At 38.3% G+C, this 13,705-nt stretch overlaps 1 protein-coding gene across 17 annotated transcripts in view; it reads left to right on the forward strand.

Moving 5' to 3' along the window:
• The first annotated feature begins 2,377 nt into the window (after positions 1-2,377).
• CACNA2D3 (calcium voltage-gated channel auxiliary subunit alpha2delta 3) overlaps positions 2,378-13,705 on the forward strand; it is a 463,864-nt gene continuing 452,536 nt past the window's right edge. For 11 of the 17 annotated variants that reach the window (XR_011100160.1, XR_011100162.1, XR_011100161.1 and 8 more), the window contains exons 1-2: positions 2,672-3,626; positions 4,265-4,346. Coding sequence is in view for 12 of the 17 variants with exons in the window: in XM_068694138.1 (XP_068550239.1) it covers positions 3,508-3,626; positions 4,265-4,346 (201 nt within the window). In the remaining 5 variants the exon portion in view is untranslated. Of the gene's footprint in view, positions 2,507-2,664; positions 3,627-4,264; positions 4,347-13,705 lie in introns of those variants that run through there. The other 6 variants (XM_068694140.1, XM_068694139.1, XM_068694146.1 and 3 more) reach the window with 6 other exon arrangements.

The following is a 13,705-nucleotide window of genomic DNA, read 5'->3' on the forward strand; positions in this document are numbered from 1 at the left end:
ATGGGAATTGTTAGGCGAAGTTACGCTGTGTCTATCTGCTGGACTTTCCCTTCATCTGTGTCCTGCCTCAGCCTTTGTGTTAAATCTCATGTTACCCTTTGCACTTGACCTGTCTTTCCCTCCTTTTTCTTCAGTCCCTTGTTTGTTTTTCTGAATGTGGCACACTGCAAAAGCTCTGGAGATTCATCAGCTTTCTGACCATGCCTGTGACTTTTCTATTGCAACACTTAGTTGTTAACTTATGTCCAAATTTTTTAACTTGTGTCCAAATTTTTCTGCTTTCACAAAGGAAGTGGATTCTTTCATTTTCTGAGATAATAAAATGTGCCATTATACTTGATCATCAGACAGAGCAGGAGATTAGATGAGATGTTTTGTATTTTAAAAACAGGGGCTGGGGGAGGATCCAAGTTAGTACACTTGTATGAGCATACACTTGTATGCTTCTGAGGCCACTGCCAAGTAAATAACTTTCTAACACTTAGTGCTGAGAGGCCACTACAGTTCTAGGAGCATCACTTCTCTGATCAGTTATCTGTATGCACGTTTTTCTAGTGGGACCAGCACTTAACAGCTAAATCTGGAAGAATCTTGATCTATAAAAACATAAGTGTGTGATAGAAATGCTACATTACTTCCAAAATCTAACTTCGTTATTTAGCTTCTCTGAAACTTAGTTTTTTTTTTTATGACTTTGTTCCAGAACATCACAAGGTTGTGCATTAATAATGATGCACACTACTATCTGCCCATTATAAAGGATTCAAACCTTTTGGCCAAACTTAACACTTTTCTATTTATTTTCCTTGGTCCTCATGTAAGCCCACTTTAGGGAAAGTTTCTGCATCTACCTCATGAGGACAGTGTGGTAGTGGTGGAAACCGTAACATTGGTTTTGGACCTGATGTCTTGCCTGCAGTGATCTGCATTCCAGGCATAGCCAGTGGTAGTTGGGCCAAGACATGATGCCAGCCCTCTCCTCTTGTGATGGGAAGCTTCTAGAAGCTTATACGTGCATGTGTGTTAAACCACTGCTACAGCACAGTCAGTGAGTGGAAAGCCCTATTGAAAAGAACCAAGTAACTTCATGAACCTATTGGTGTGTGTTAATACAAGATGCAGAGAGGACACTACAGTATAAGGCATGCAGATGTCTGTTAATGCCAAATGTGGTTGCTGGTCTTGTGCTGGGAGTATCAGTATTTTATTTTTTTTTTTTCTGAGACTAATGATAGTAGAAATAAGATTTTTATACTAAATGAATCTAACTGACCAGTTATATATGAAAAAGGTATAAAATGTGAATCTGGTATGATAGTGAGTGTCAAATAAATAGTCAAGTTTGGACAAGTGATTGTCATCTTTTCATAGTAATTAGTGGTGGTTTTAATACATGTTAAATTTTTTGGGCTATTGAACATATACACATTGTATGTGCTTCAGGAAGTTTCCAGGGCTTCTGATAATACCTTGAAGAATGAAGCTAGCTGTTACTTGTCATCAGTGAACTGTGTGCTGACTTAACTGAAACAGGTGAAGATCTGTGTTAATGGAAAAATGAAGCTTGAGTCCTACAAGTTAGTATTACAATTCTCTATCCTGATGTGTTTTTGAAAATGTTTTTTTTTTTTAAACAAACAAACAAACAAACAACCCCCCCACCAAAAAAAAAAAAAAAAAACAAAAACAAAAACAAAAACAAAAAAAAAAAAACAGCACGATTAGTGAGGCAGTTTACCTCAGTTTCCGCTATTTCCTTCCGAGTTCTGAAAATGGTAGTGTTTATGTAATATGTTCGAAGGAGCATGTAATTCATTATATATGGTTAGTCAGCCATGTGCATTTTTACAGTTCTGCCTGTAGGTAGGCTGAACACCTGGTGACATGGCAGCATATTTAAAACTCTGTTTAGAAAATCCACAGTAACAGCATGGTCTTGAGCAGTTAAATAATGCACAAAACAGAACCAGCATCCCTTCTCACAAATTCCTTCATTGCCTTCAAATAAAGGTGGTGTTATGGGCAGGAATATATCGGCTATCCCTGGGCGATGGCTGGTGTGTGATGAGAGGTGCGATGCGCTATGCCGCTCTTGTTCGCAGTTTACCTAAGCCGGTCTTTCTGACTTTGAACTTCCAGCTGTGTTTGAGGAAGCAGAAAGCTTTCATCAGCCAGGTGTTAATCGGAGATTTTGGGTATCTTAAAGCAAACTGTTCGGTGCTCTTAGAAATGGTAATGGGGGGGAAGGAAGGGGGGAAAGTATTGCATATCTAGCTTCACGACAGCAACCGTTAAACAAGTATGGTACACAAAGGCAGGGTCTATGTTCTGGGGGTTTTAATTCCAGCCCGAGAGGGAAGAAACAAGCCCTCCAGAGCGGCCGCGGAGCTGCACCGGGTGATGCAAGGATGACTCAGCCCGGGCTCAGCTCATCCTCAGGTCTTGCCACGCTTATTTCCATTAAAGTTCAACCGCTATTTTTAAGTCTGTGCCTTTGGTGGAGAAGGTGAGAAGGGAGCTGCGGGCGAGAAACAAAAGCAAAAGGAGGGAGGGAGGGAAGGCTCCCAGTCGCACCAACAACCCAAATACCTGGGCCAAGCCCTCCGGCTCCCCACGCTGCCCTGGCGGGGCTCGGAAGCCGCTCTTCTCTCCGGCAAGGGGCTCCGGCGAGCGCAGATCGCGCCCCCGTTCCGAGGCTCCCGCCGCTCAGCCCGCACCGCTTCGCTCCTGCTGCATTTTTGTCTTTTCCTTCGCCGAGCCGCGGCTCGCGCCCAGCCCTGGGCGAGCGGGGAGGGAGCCGGGGCCGGGCTCGGCGGGGCCTCCTCGGGCTCCGCAGCCCCCCCCGGCGATGTGCAGCGCTCCGTCCCGGAGGAGCCGGCTCCCGGCAGCATCCTCGGTCCGCTGCCGCCGTGCGGAGGCACCCTCCCGCCGGGGCGGCTCCTCCCGTGCCTGCCTCTGCCTCGGCGCCATCCCGTTAAAAGGCTGCTGCTCCCGCACCGCCGGCCCAATGCCTGGGCTCGCTCCGGCCGGGCTGGAGGCTGCGGGCTGCCGGCGAGGGAGAGGAGACCTTTAGGCAGCCTGCTCTGCCGCCAAGTGAGCGGGACCCGCGAGAAGACAGCCGCCCCCGGCTGGAATCGAGAGCTGCTCGCTTGCTGCTGAGGGCACTTTGGAGCAATAGCAGGTCGCTGAAGTAACTCCGGCACGCTGCTGACTGCGGAGTTGTAAAGAACTACGTGCAAGTGGCTGCAGTAGTGCTGGAGAACGCTTTGCTGTTACCAGGGACACAATAGTTTTCAAGTCATTAGAGCCTCGCTTCTGGTCCTCTCCTTCCATTACACAGAGAGGGTCATTCTTGGGAGGGATGAGAATGGAGCTGTGATTTCTTCCAGTGGCGCTCTGGTGGAGGGGGCAAGGGTGGGGAAAGAGGCTTTAGAAGCAAAACCCCACAACTGCTACGTTCAGATTCACTTGAATTTCCCCACATTTTTTCAGGCGTAGGGAGACACAATGCTAGAGAACTTGAATCTTCTTCGGGCTTTTTGGGGTCTTCTCTTTATCTTCTGGACTGCTTTTAACACAGCCTTAGTGGATGTGGTTGGATCGGAGCAGCAGATCCCCTTGTCTGTGTAAGTCTTTTCATGTTATTTCTCTCAGGACCATGGTCAAGAATGAGAACTTGCCTGCTCGAGTTCGTATTTTATTTTTATTTATCAATTGCAGGTATTTGACTGTTCAAGGCACCTTTGCTCCTCTGTCAGCTGTTTCTGAAATCATAGTCTTTAACACGCATGGCAGTACTTAAATTTTATTCTAGTGCATGTGTTAGTGGAATACATGGCTGTGGAGTGTTACCTTAAATGCTTCTATTTAGCGTAGTTGATATTATCTTAACTCATGCGAGAAGTTGTCATTCGGAACTGGTGTGCTGTTCTACCTGCTCCTCTTCTTTCTGTGGGCATAGATTATATTGTACAAAAGCATGCCTCTGTACAAGTTGACTTTAATTTTTAAAAGCGCAGGTTAGGTGGTTCCGTATTGCAGGCCTTACCTTGGCACAGCATCTGCCGTGTGCTTGTACTTGAACAGCTCTGCTAATCTTTTGCTGTGACTAGGTTCCTTTGAGCTCTTTAATGCAAAATTGCTTGAATCCTTATGAGTGCAGCTGAAGCTGCCACAGTCTGTGTTGCTTGCTATGACATGTGTATTACATTTCTTCCTGTCTTGTTTTTTTTTTTTTTTTTTTTTCTTTTTCCCCCCCTCACAGTGTAAAGCTCTGGGCCTCAGCATTTGGTGGGGAGATCAAATCTATTGCAGCCAAGTACTCAGGTTCCCAGCTCCTGCAGAAGGTAAGGATCTCTTTGATTGTAATAAGGAAGGATTTTAAGAAGAAAATGGACGCAGATTTATTTTTTTTTTTCATAGGAAAACAGAGCAGTGCATCCTTTGGTCCAAGATCTATTTTTGTATTTAATGCTAGTCCCTGATGACTCTTTGCATTGCACTGCACTATCTGGAGGCTTCTTGATTATACTGAGTTGTTTTTTTGGGGATGATTTCTTTTTGTTATTATTAGAAAGTAAACTCCAACATATATTTATTGAAATCAGGGTTGAAGCCTAGATTGCGGGTATTTCGTCTAGTTGCTGCATTGTGATGATGATGTTTTTGTGTAGGAACAGCTGCTCCTTATGAAAAATGGTAACTTCACTCAAGGAGCAGAATTAGGGCATATTTTATTATTTTCACCCTGTGCTGTATTTATGCAATTGACTGTATCAGGAAAAGAAGGCTGCACTGTTGTTTGTCATCTCTGCAGTTTTTACAATCCCATTATTCCTCAATCATCTCAACCCAGTGGTGGGATGTATTACATCATTACGGATAAAAGGAATGAATGTGGTTATCTTCTTGCTCAGCTGCACAGCTGGGTAATAAGCTAGTGAAGTATAGCAAAAACTTGAGAAATTGGTGTAAGTCTGTGTAATGGGGGCAGGAGGGTAATGAGAAAGGGGATTTGAATATGAGATACTGGACTAGATACAGTACTCAATTTAAATATGCAACCTGTACTGAAGTTCTGTGTTGTAGACAGTTTATTTTTATAGTAGGTGCTGGAAAAGGCATAATGAAAGACTACATTAAAAACTTTAAGACTGATTTTGCAGTGTTTAGTGTGTGATATGGAAATGGAAAAACACTGAGACAATCTCTGACTAGGGACCACTCATGCAAACCATATGTTAAATTTCTGCTGCTTTTAGATATGATTTTGAGTTCTGAGTAACACGTTAAATTGTCTGTTTGTGAAGGAAATAGCTTCAGCTTGTAGCACTGATTTTGAAAGGATTTTGTATACTTGTGAAATTATGTAACGGACAGTACATGTAACAGTTCAAATAAAATGCTTATGCTCTCTATGTAAAATGAAGCACCTAACTTAATACTGAGATGTGTGAGTTCAGTAGTCATATCTGTCTTTTCAGTGTTGCATATCCAGGACTGCAAAACCTGAAATTCATTAAGCTGGAATATCAGCTGTTAAGAAAAAATACTTTTGAGGTCTTTGAATACATCTCAAAACCATTAAATGGCTTGTGTTTAGTATATTGGGCCAACTTATATTTTAATCTGAAAGTCAAGACGTTCAGTATTTTTTATGCTTTAAGTTCACATCCTTTGTGTACTCTCATATCATCACATTTTTGTGTGAACTCTTCACATTTATGAAGCAGATGGACCTTTCCATTCCAATTAGTATCTAATCAAGTATTATTAAAAGGCTTTAATTTTTTATTGTGCCCTAACAAACAGGTACATTTACTTAACTTTGTAACTGCTCTGTGTGCAGCCATTTTTGCACTAAAATGGCTTAAAATTTTTTATCTACCAGAAAAATATGTAATATGCTGTGTTTGGCAATGGTGCTAAAATCCACAAAGGTTCAGTAAGATCCGTCATTATTCTCCTCTTCCTCATAGCAGATATGTTACAGAAAGGAAGACAGCTGTGTTTTTCCCTCTGTAGTAGTAAGATTTCTCCCTATTGGTTGTTATAATTGTAGGTAATTGGAAGCTATTCATTTTACCTTTTTTTCATCAGCATCCTTTTTACTTCACTGTCAAATCTGTGCTCCTGTTTTTGAAGGTGGATAGTGTATGCTCATTCCAAGCTACTTTGCTTTCGTTTCTTGCTTTTGTTACAGCATTTCATTATAAAATAAAATGGGAAAGACAAAATGCAGATTTGACAGGTATTTAGAGCCTATTCATTCCATTATTATATCCTCTCTCTTTCTTCCCTTCTGGTTACAGTAGTTTGAGAAAACCTCTGGTGCTTTTCATTCTTACTTAAAATTTTGTACGTCTCTGTACTTTTAAGCTTGCTATTTCTTCCTGTTGGTCATGGCAAATGAGCCTGGATGACAGATGACTTTGGTGTGTATCTTGTATTGTTGTTAAGCATATTTTTGTTGTAAGCTTGTATGAATAAAAACATAGCAAACTTCAAGATTTACAAGTATTTTCAACATGAGAAGTCAGTGGCAGAAGTTATAACAATTAATTGAAGTAATTACACAGTAGTGCTCTAAATACAAGTTTTTTTTTGTTTGTTTGTTTGTTTGTTTTTGTTTTTTTTTTTTCTCCTTACCCCTTACTAGCCAGGCACTAAGAATCCATTTGGTATGTACTGTGCGCTTGGTGATTAGAGTCAATGTCTTTTTAAAGTCAGGATTCCACTTCTAGAAGCAGTGTTACTTCTAATGTTTCTGGTTGAATCCCCTTTCTGATTATGAATTAAGCATTGTTAATAAATGAGGTTATTAAACATGTTTATAATTATGTATCTGGGCATTATAGATTTCTCAATTACCAACTGCTTTGTAGTGCCATTTAGTTTAAAGGCTTACTAAGTGAAAAATTAATGTACAGGTTACTTGATTCATTCTGTTAACATATATGAGGATCGCTGCTTTCAAAGGAATGTGTTTGAAATCCAGGCATTGTTAACACGCTCTACTATTGGAAGGCTTTACATAATAAAATTTATTTTACCCATCTTGAAACTTCATTAAACAAATGAAGTTATGTGAGATACTCAAACAGAATTCTGCCAGGCTGTAGCTGTGAGTATTGATATAGTTATTGCAATTCCTATATATTGCTGTGCTGTGAATATCAAATGAGTAACGAGAAATGCTGTCCTCTTGAGTTTTGAAAAGACGTATAAGGATATTTTCATCACAATTATTATTATTTTTTTTTAAAGCAGCACTGTTTATCTTAACTGATTATTTTATCATTTTATGACATTATAATAATATCTAAGTATGTTGTTACACCTTCTAACAGTATATGGGATATATGACTTTTCCTGGAATTAGTTTTGGGTGAAATACATGTATATAGATGCTGTAAATACTTCAGAAAATTATAGCTCAGTAAATGACTTCAGAAGCGAAGATGAGATTTAAGCCAATTAGCACTTCAAAATGTTGCATTTTAATGCTGCGTTACTTATTTCCAAAGAGGAGAGAGGCCATTCAGTGTTCAAAATACCAAACAGAAGAAAATAGGACAATATTATTTATGGAGGTTTTACAGTTGTCACGTAGATTTGGCTTTATACAAGAAGCTGCTTGGTGCTGTAGAGACATGCGTGCTCTTCACATAGCTAGCAAATATTGCTGGGGCCTAGGATTTTAATTGTCTCTTAGGTTACATGTAGTACAGTATAACAGAACATTTTTTTTTCCTTATCCTTTGAAAAGACATCTGCCTTATTTAAATCTTGACACATCTTTAAACCTTTTTTTTTTTTTTTTTTTAACACTGATTATGTTTAGTTTTAATGTTAGTATAGCCTGCTGGCAAAACCAGGGTTTTAAGTACAGGATAAAAAGCAAGGCTTAGGTGCCAGGAATGTATTTGCTTTGCTGCTACAATTAGATTTTCAGGGGAGTAGACTTGGAGAATGCTATTGTTCATGTTAATGTTCCTAATAATGGTATGCTTCAAGTTCTATGCTGTTGCAAAATAATAGTAATAAAATGCAAGTAGAAAGTGCAGGTAATTTGCTTTAGGTTAATGTTTAAAAAAAATGTTTGTGCAGGAAGTCTTTTCTAATATCAATGAGGTCTAAGTCAGTCTCTGATTATGTAGTGTGGTTTATGCTTTCTCAAATTTATAATGGGAAAAAAAAAATAATCATACTCTGAGCCCTGAATTCTTGATTTGGTCTTGAACAGTCTTATTACTAATGTAGGAACAGTTTTCAATTGAAAATAAACTTGTATTTGTTGGTTTGGCTAATAAGGTGTCTTGCTGAAAACCATCTTTCTTAAAGCTGTCGTAGATTTTTATTATGTAAGTTGCTTAACTGAGTCTTCAGTGTTATGTAATTTCTAGCAGTCTAAGGTCTGCATATGCCCACTCATCGAAACAAAATCCTTGTTGCATTAGGAGTTCTCAAATCCATTGTATTTCTACAAGCAAATCTTTGGATCAGTATAGCATGCCTATTTTAAAGGCTCAGAACTACATTTTATCTTACCAACTAGTGTTGTATCTTGTTTCTTACAACTCTGGAAATGTCAGTACAAAATTAATATAACAGGGTGATTTAGAGCAGTTAGTATTCAGCTGGTGTATCTAATTCATGCAGTACATCTATCTTTAGTTTTAAAATGTATAATAGTTACTTAAATTCTTGAAGTTTAGTCCCATCATCTTGACATTAATTGCTTTTCTTTTATTCAGCCTTATGTTGGTTCTGGTCTCTTTAGGCTGTGTTTTTTTTGTTTTTTCTTTTTCTTCACTCAAGATACTGCAGCTACTGCTGCCTTCTTTGAAGGAAGAGTCAGCAGGACTAAGCTATGCACTTTAAGCTTGTAGACATGGATTGCCTTTTTGGATGTCAATTTAAACTTTTGCTAGCTGAGCTATTAAATTTAATCCTACAAAAATGACATTGTTTTTCCTATCAAAAAAAAAAAAAAAAAAAAAAAAAGAAAAATTACCAGAAAAGCCCGTGTACACATGATTATGATTTAAACAAACCAAAGCAAACAAAAAGCAAGCAGGTAAATCATTAACTTTACTAAAACTTGAAGTTAATTCATTATAATTCTGAACTCAGAATTTTGGGTCATGTAAAATGTCTCCCCTCACTGAATTAAAACAATCACTAAATGATTAAAAAAAAAAATAATCATATGTGAATCTTAAAACACTTCAATTCTGATGATTAATGCAAGTGATTTTTTGCAACTTGCAGGACTTGAACTCCTGTCCCCTTCATTTCTTCCAGGCAATGTAAATCACAAAGCTATTCTCCATGCTAAACCTGTTGTTGAGTGCTTGTGTGTTTTGCTGTGTATTTCATGTTGTTACGTGAAGACAGAAAGATAGATTATTTTGGATTAATATCTTATTTTTTCTTTTTCTGAGAGTAAAAAAAAGTGCACTCTGGGGAAAACTTGGTACATCCAATACCAATGTTCAGTTAGAATATTGAACTGTAGAAGAAAATATCATAGTGCTATGTGACTTTCGTTTCTTTATAAGTGATTTTTTTCTCCTTTCTTGTGATGAAGTCTTGCCTTCTCTGAAAGCAATGGAGAATTTTCATTGCCTTCGGTGAGTTAGAACTGCATCTTGAATGATGCAGTTCTTGCTTGAATGTCTTGGCAGGAGTGATAATTTCTTGGTGCTTGTAATGTTTTAAAAATGTAGTCCAAATCACCCTGAATATCAATCATCATGTTTTATATTTCTTCCTTAACTAAAAGGAAAGAACTATTTTAAACCACAGTGAATTCATCCTCTTCTGCTATCAGTACTCTGTGTTTTGCAGTATTTTCTGTCCTTCTGGGTTTTGCAAGTACAGCATGAGCCTCTTAGTTATATTATTAAAAGTAGATATGTTCTATTGGTGAAGTCTAACAGATATAGGAGATGGCTTCTGTAAGTTTGTATGCATTGCACTTCCAATAATATGGAAATTGAGTGGACAATCCAACTGGAAAATATCAGATCTCGAAAGGGAATGAATGCTAATTCCCTTACTTAATGCATTTATGGTTGATTGGTTTTATGTCCTATATTGGAAAATGCTTACATTTCAAGGTTAAAAGAGCTGGTCTCCATGCAGATTATCTTGGGAGTGAAGGTATACAACGACGAGTAGATGCTGCATTGTAATGGTGATTCACTTTTAAAGCAACTACTAATCAATACTCTACACTTTCAAATGTCATTACTGTTCTGTAGGGTACAATTTTTGTTGCTGATAATAAATGGTTACCAATTTATAATTTGTGTTGTACAATGTGTAGGATAGACTACTTTGTTAAGGTTTCTATAGATGCTTCATGGAAAAGTCTGCATGAAATACTCCAATTAATACATTGTTCTCGTCTTCCTATCTTGCTTTTTCTATGCATGTTTTTGCAAAACTGTGGACATTCTTGTGACCCCAGTTATCCTCTTCCCAAAGCTTAAGTAATTCCTTTGCAAATGACAAATTCATTACAATATTTGTAGCTGAAGAAGGAGTATGGTAAAGCTTTTTTTTTTAATTAATACTTTGAGAAAATTTGGGAAGGATCTTGGGTACCTTTCTAGAAGTGCTGAATTCCAGGGACAGGTGTTTTCTGAAAATATCCTGCCCTCAGATCTCTTGGGACTTTACAGATAGTTGATAACTAGCACATTGGTTTGGAGGATATTGTAAGGTACGAGGAGAATGGGATTATTCAAGAGAGACAAAGGCTTGTCCACACCGGACTGTATAGATATTATAATCAGTATATTAAATTTAAGCTGGGAATAAATTACAGACAATAGAATCCAGAGCACAGGAATTAAGCTGTCATAAATACCTCTCACGTGAGAGTCGGCTTCATGCACTCCTTAGCTGGATCTTAGCAGTAGCTATAGAATCTCAGATTGCTTTAACAAGCTAGACGTGAATTTACCATGGACAGCGGTTGAGTTTAAAACAAAAATCACTTGTCTTACTTGGGAAAGATAAAATAAGCCTATTTCAGCAGTGGTACTCTAAGTATGAAGAGAGAAAGATTAGAGTTTATAGAGAAGTGTTGGGTGCATGTCTGTATGTATAAAACAAATCTTGGACAAGCCTATAGGTGGGATGTGTGTACATTTTAAATGTATTTTCAGAATAGGACTGCCTGAGCAGCACACAGTGCCAGGCAATTTTTATACAGGAGATGGCTGCTGGGAGGTGAAGAAGTTTCGCATATATCAGTTTGCAGTGCAGGAGGCACTTAGGAAGGTAACTGTCACTATTATCCTTCAAACTAGATTGAGCTCTTAGAGTACCTAAGAAAAGGTTGTAGAAGATGTATGAATAAACTGATCTCAATTCCATTAAAAAAAAAAGGGGGGGAAAAAAATGGTATGGTGACCTTATCTGGTTCATAAATCGGGAATATAAAATGAGAAGTATGTGTATATAATTCCTTCAATGTATTGGGGCTTAACATGTGCAGACTTGATTGCTTGTTTCTTTAGGTTCTTGCTTGTATATGTGACAGTAGTATCTACATCAAAGCTTTGTTCTTGGCATATAGAAAAGGGTGGAAGTGACTTCTGGGCTTCATAAAATATTTTCCTTTGGAGTAATCAAAAGATGGAGTTTATGGTCTTCCCTGAATTCTGTGCAGGTGGCAGATTATGTGAATATTCTAGAATTTTCAGGCTGAGAAGATGGCTGCTGGATGTTCTTCTGAATACCTTGATACTGAATTTACCTCTGGCCAGACCAAAACCAAACCAAAACAAAAAGTGGCTTTCATCTTCCCCCTTTCTACTGCTGCCTAACACTCTTCCATTGTGGAGCTCTGTTTTTCTGTCATTGCACAATAATTGTTCTGGAAGAACATTTTAGGTTATTTAACTCAAGTTTCTGCTCAAAGTAAGTTCAATGCAGGCTTCAGAGCATATTTTGGGGGGTCTTTGAGTCCAGTCTTCAGAACCTTCAAAGACAGATGCCACAATCTCTTATTCCACAGCTTGACCATTCTCAGGATGAAAAACTATTTGCTGCCTCCTGTAGTACTCTGCCTCCTGTACTCCTCCTGTAGTACATCCCCATAAACAGCATTGGTTATTCTTGTCTGTAACCTCTTTGTAGGTACTAGAAGGCTGTTTATAGGTCCTCTCCCCAACAGTTCCCTGCTATGCATGCCCTACCTTCAAGTGCTCTCTTAAAGTGGTGTGCACTATCTTGATGAGTCTTCTACATCTTCAGTGATGAAGATCATTAATGAACACATTAAAACAAAGAGTTCCCAGTATACACCCCTGGGGAACTCTGCTGGCAAATAGCCTCCAGGGTTGCTGTGAATAACCATTACCTTTTGAGGCTCATTGACTGTTTTTTCACCGATCTGGCATCTCTCAAACAGACCATAGTTGTCCTAATTTAGATACAGAGATACTGTGGGAGATATCAAAAGCCTTTCTGAAATAAGGTAAATGCCGCCCACTGCTCTCCACTCATTCACAGATGTAGTTGTTTTATTGCAGAAGGCAGTCAGGCTGTTGTTGATTTTTGTATCCTTGAACATTAATAGAAATAGAAAAGCAGCTCTAAGAAACTTTATATTAAGACACACTTGTCTTTTTGCAAAAGACAGGTGTCTAGCCCCTGTTTTGATCAAGGCAAAAAAAATACAAATTGAAGTGTACTTGTACTTTTAAACCTTTTCCTTTTGATTTTTCAGTCTGGAAGACCTATATGCTTTACATTATCCAAGGTATGTTATACTATTGCCTCCCTTATTGTGAAATACTGATAAAAATGTAAGGGCTAATAAAAATCCCCCAAAATGCTGTGGACCTTAGCTGAAAGATTTTCAACCACTGTAAACAGATGGATAACTTAGTGAGAGATTGATATTTCCATAAAAGTTGTTTGGATGTTTAAGCCATTGTCTATGTTTATTTGGAAATGAGTTTCATTTGGCAAAAATCAAGAAAGCAATAGTTCTATTTGTTTTCATTTTTTAGTCCAGGCCATGTGCCATGTTTACCTTTCAGGTACTTTTAAGAAGTTTTTTTTAAAAATGAGACAATTCCAAATAAATACTCTTTATATAGAAGAAATATATATATAGAAATGTATATATTGCCACTATTCTTTTTTCTGTTGGGTCTATGCATGTTTCATCAGCTCAAGGCTTTGACTCTTGAATTGCATCTGTCCATGTCGTAGAAAATAAGTGTTAGTCTGCAGCTGACTTCTTTGGTAGGCTTATAAGCAAGCAGCATTTTCACAGACCTAAGAGCTTGGCATGAAAGCTTACTGTGTTATGCCAGTGGACTGCCTGTGAATTTAACCACTTCCAAGTCTCCGAGTATGACCTAGGGAATTCTTGATTGTATTAGAATTTTGATTCTCTCTCTTGATATATTTGTTTCTCCTAAAACTCTGTTATGCCTCAGTCATACCATCTTTCAGTTGCTTCCTCAGGCCTCTTTTCTGTCTCATTTTTTTAAAATACTTGCATTAACATTACAGGGTTTTAATCTAAACTCTCTTCTGTTTAATATTCAGGTAAACTTTCCTCCACAGACACTCCTCTTTTCACAATAGGGCTACATAACTCTTCTCATAATTATGAGATCTTGAGAGTAATCTCCAGTAAGCTGATTGCAGGAATTGGAAAACCTTTTATATT

Source organism: Anas acuta, chromosome 11 (assembly GCF_963932015.1).
Source record: "Anas acuta chromosome 11, bAnaAcu1.1, whole genome shotgun sequence".
NCBI classification, from domain to species: Eukaryota; Metazoa; Chordata; class Aves; order Anseriformes; family Anatidae; genus Anas; species Anas acuta.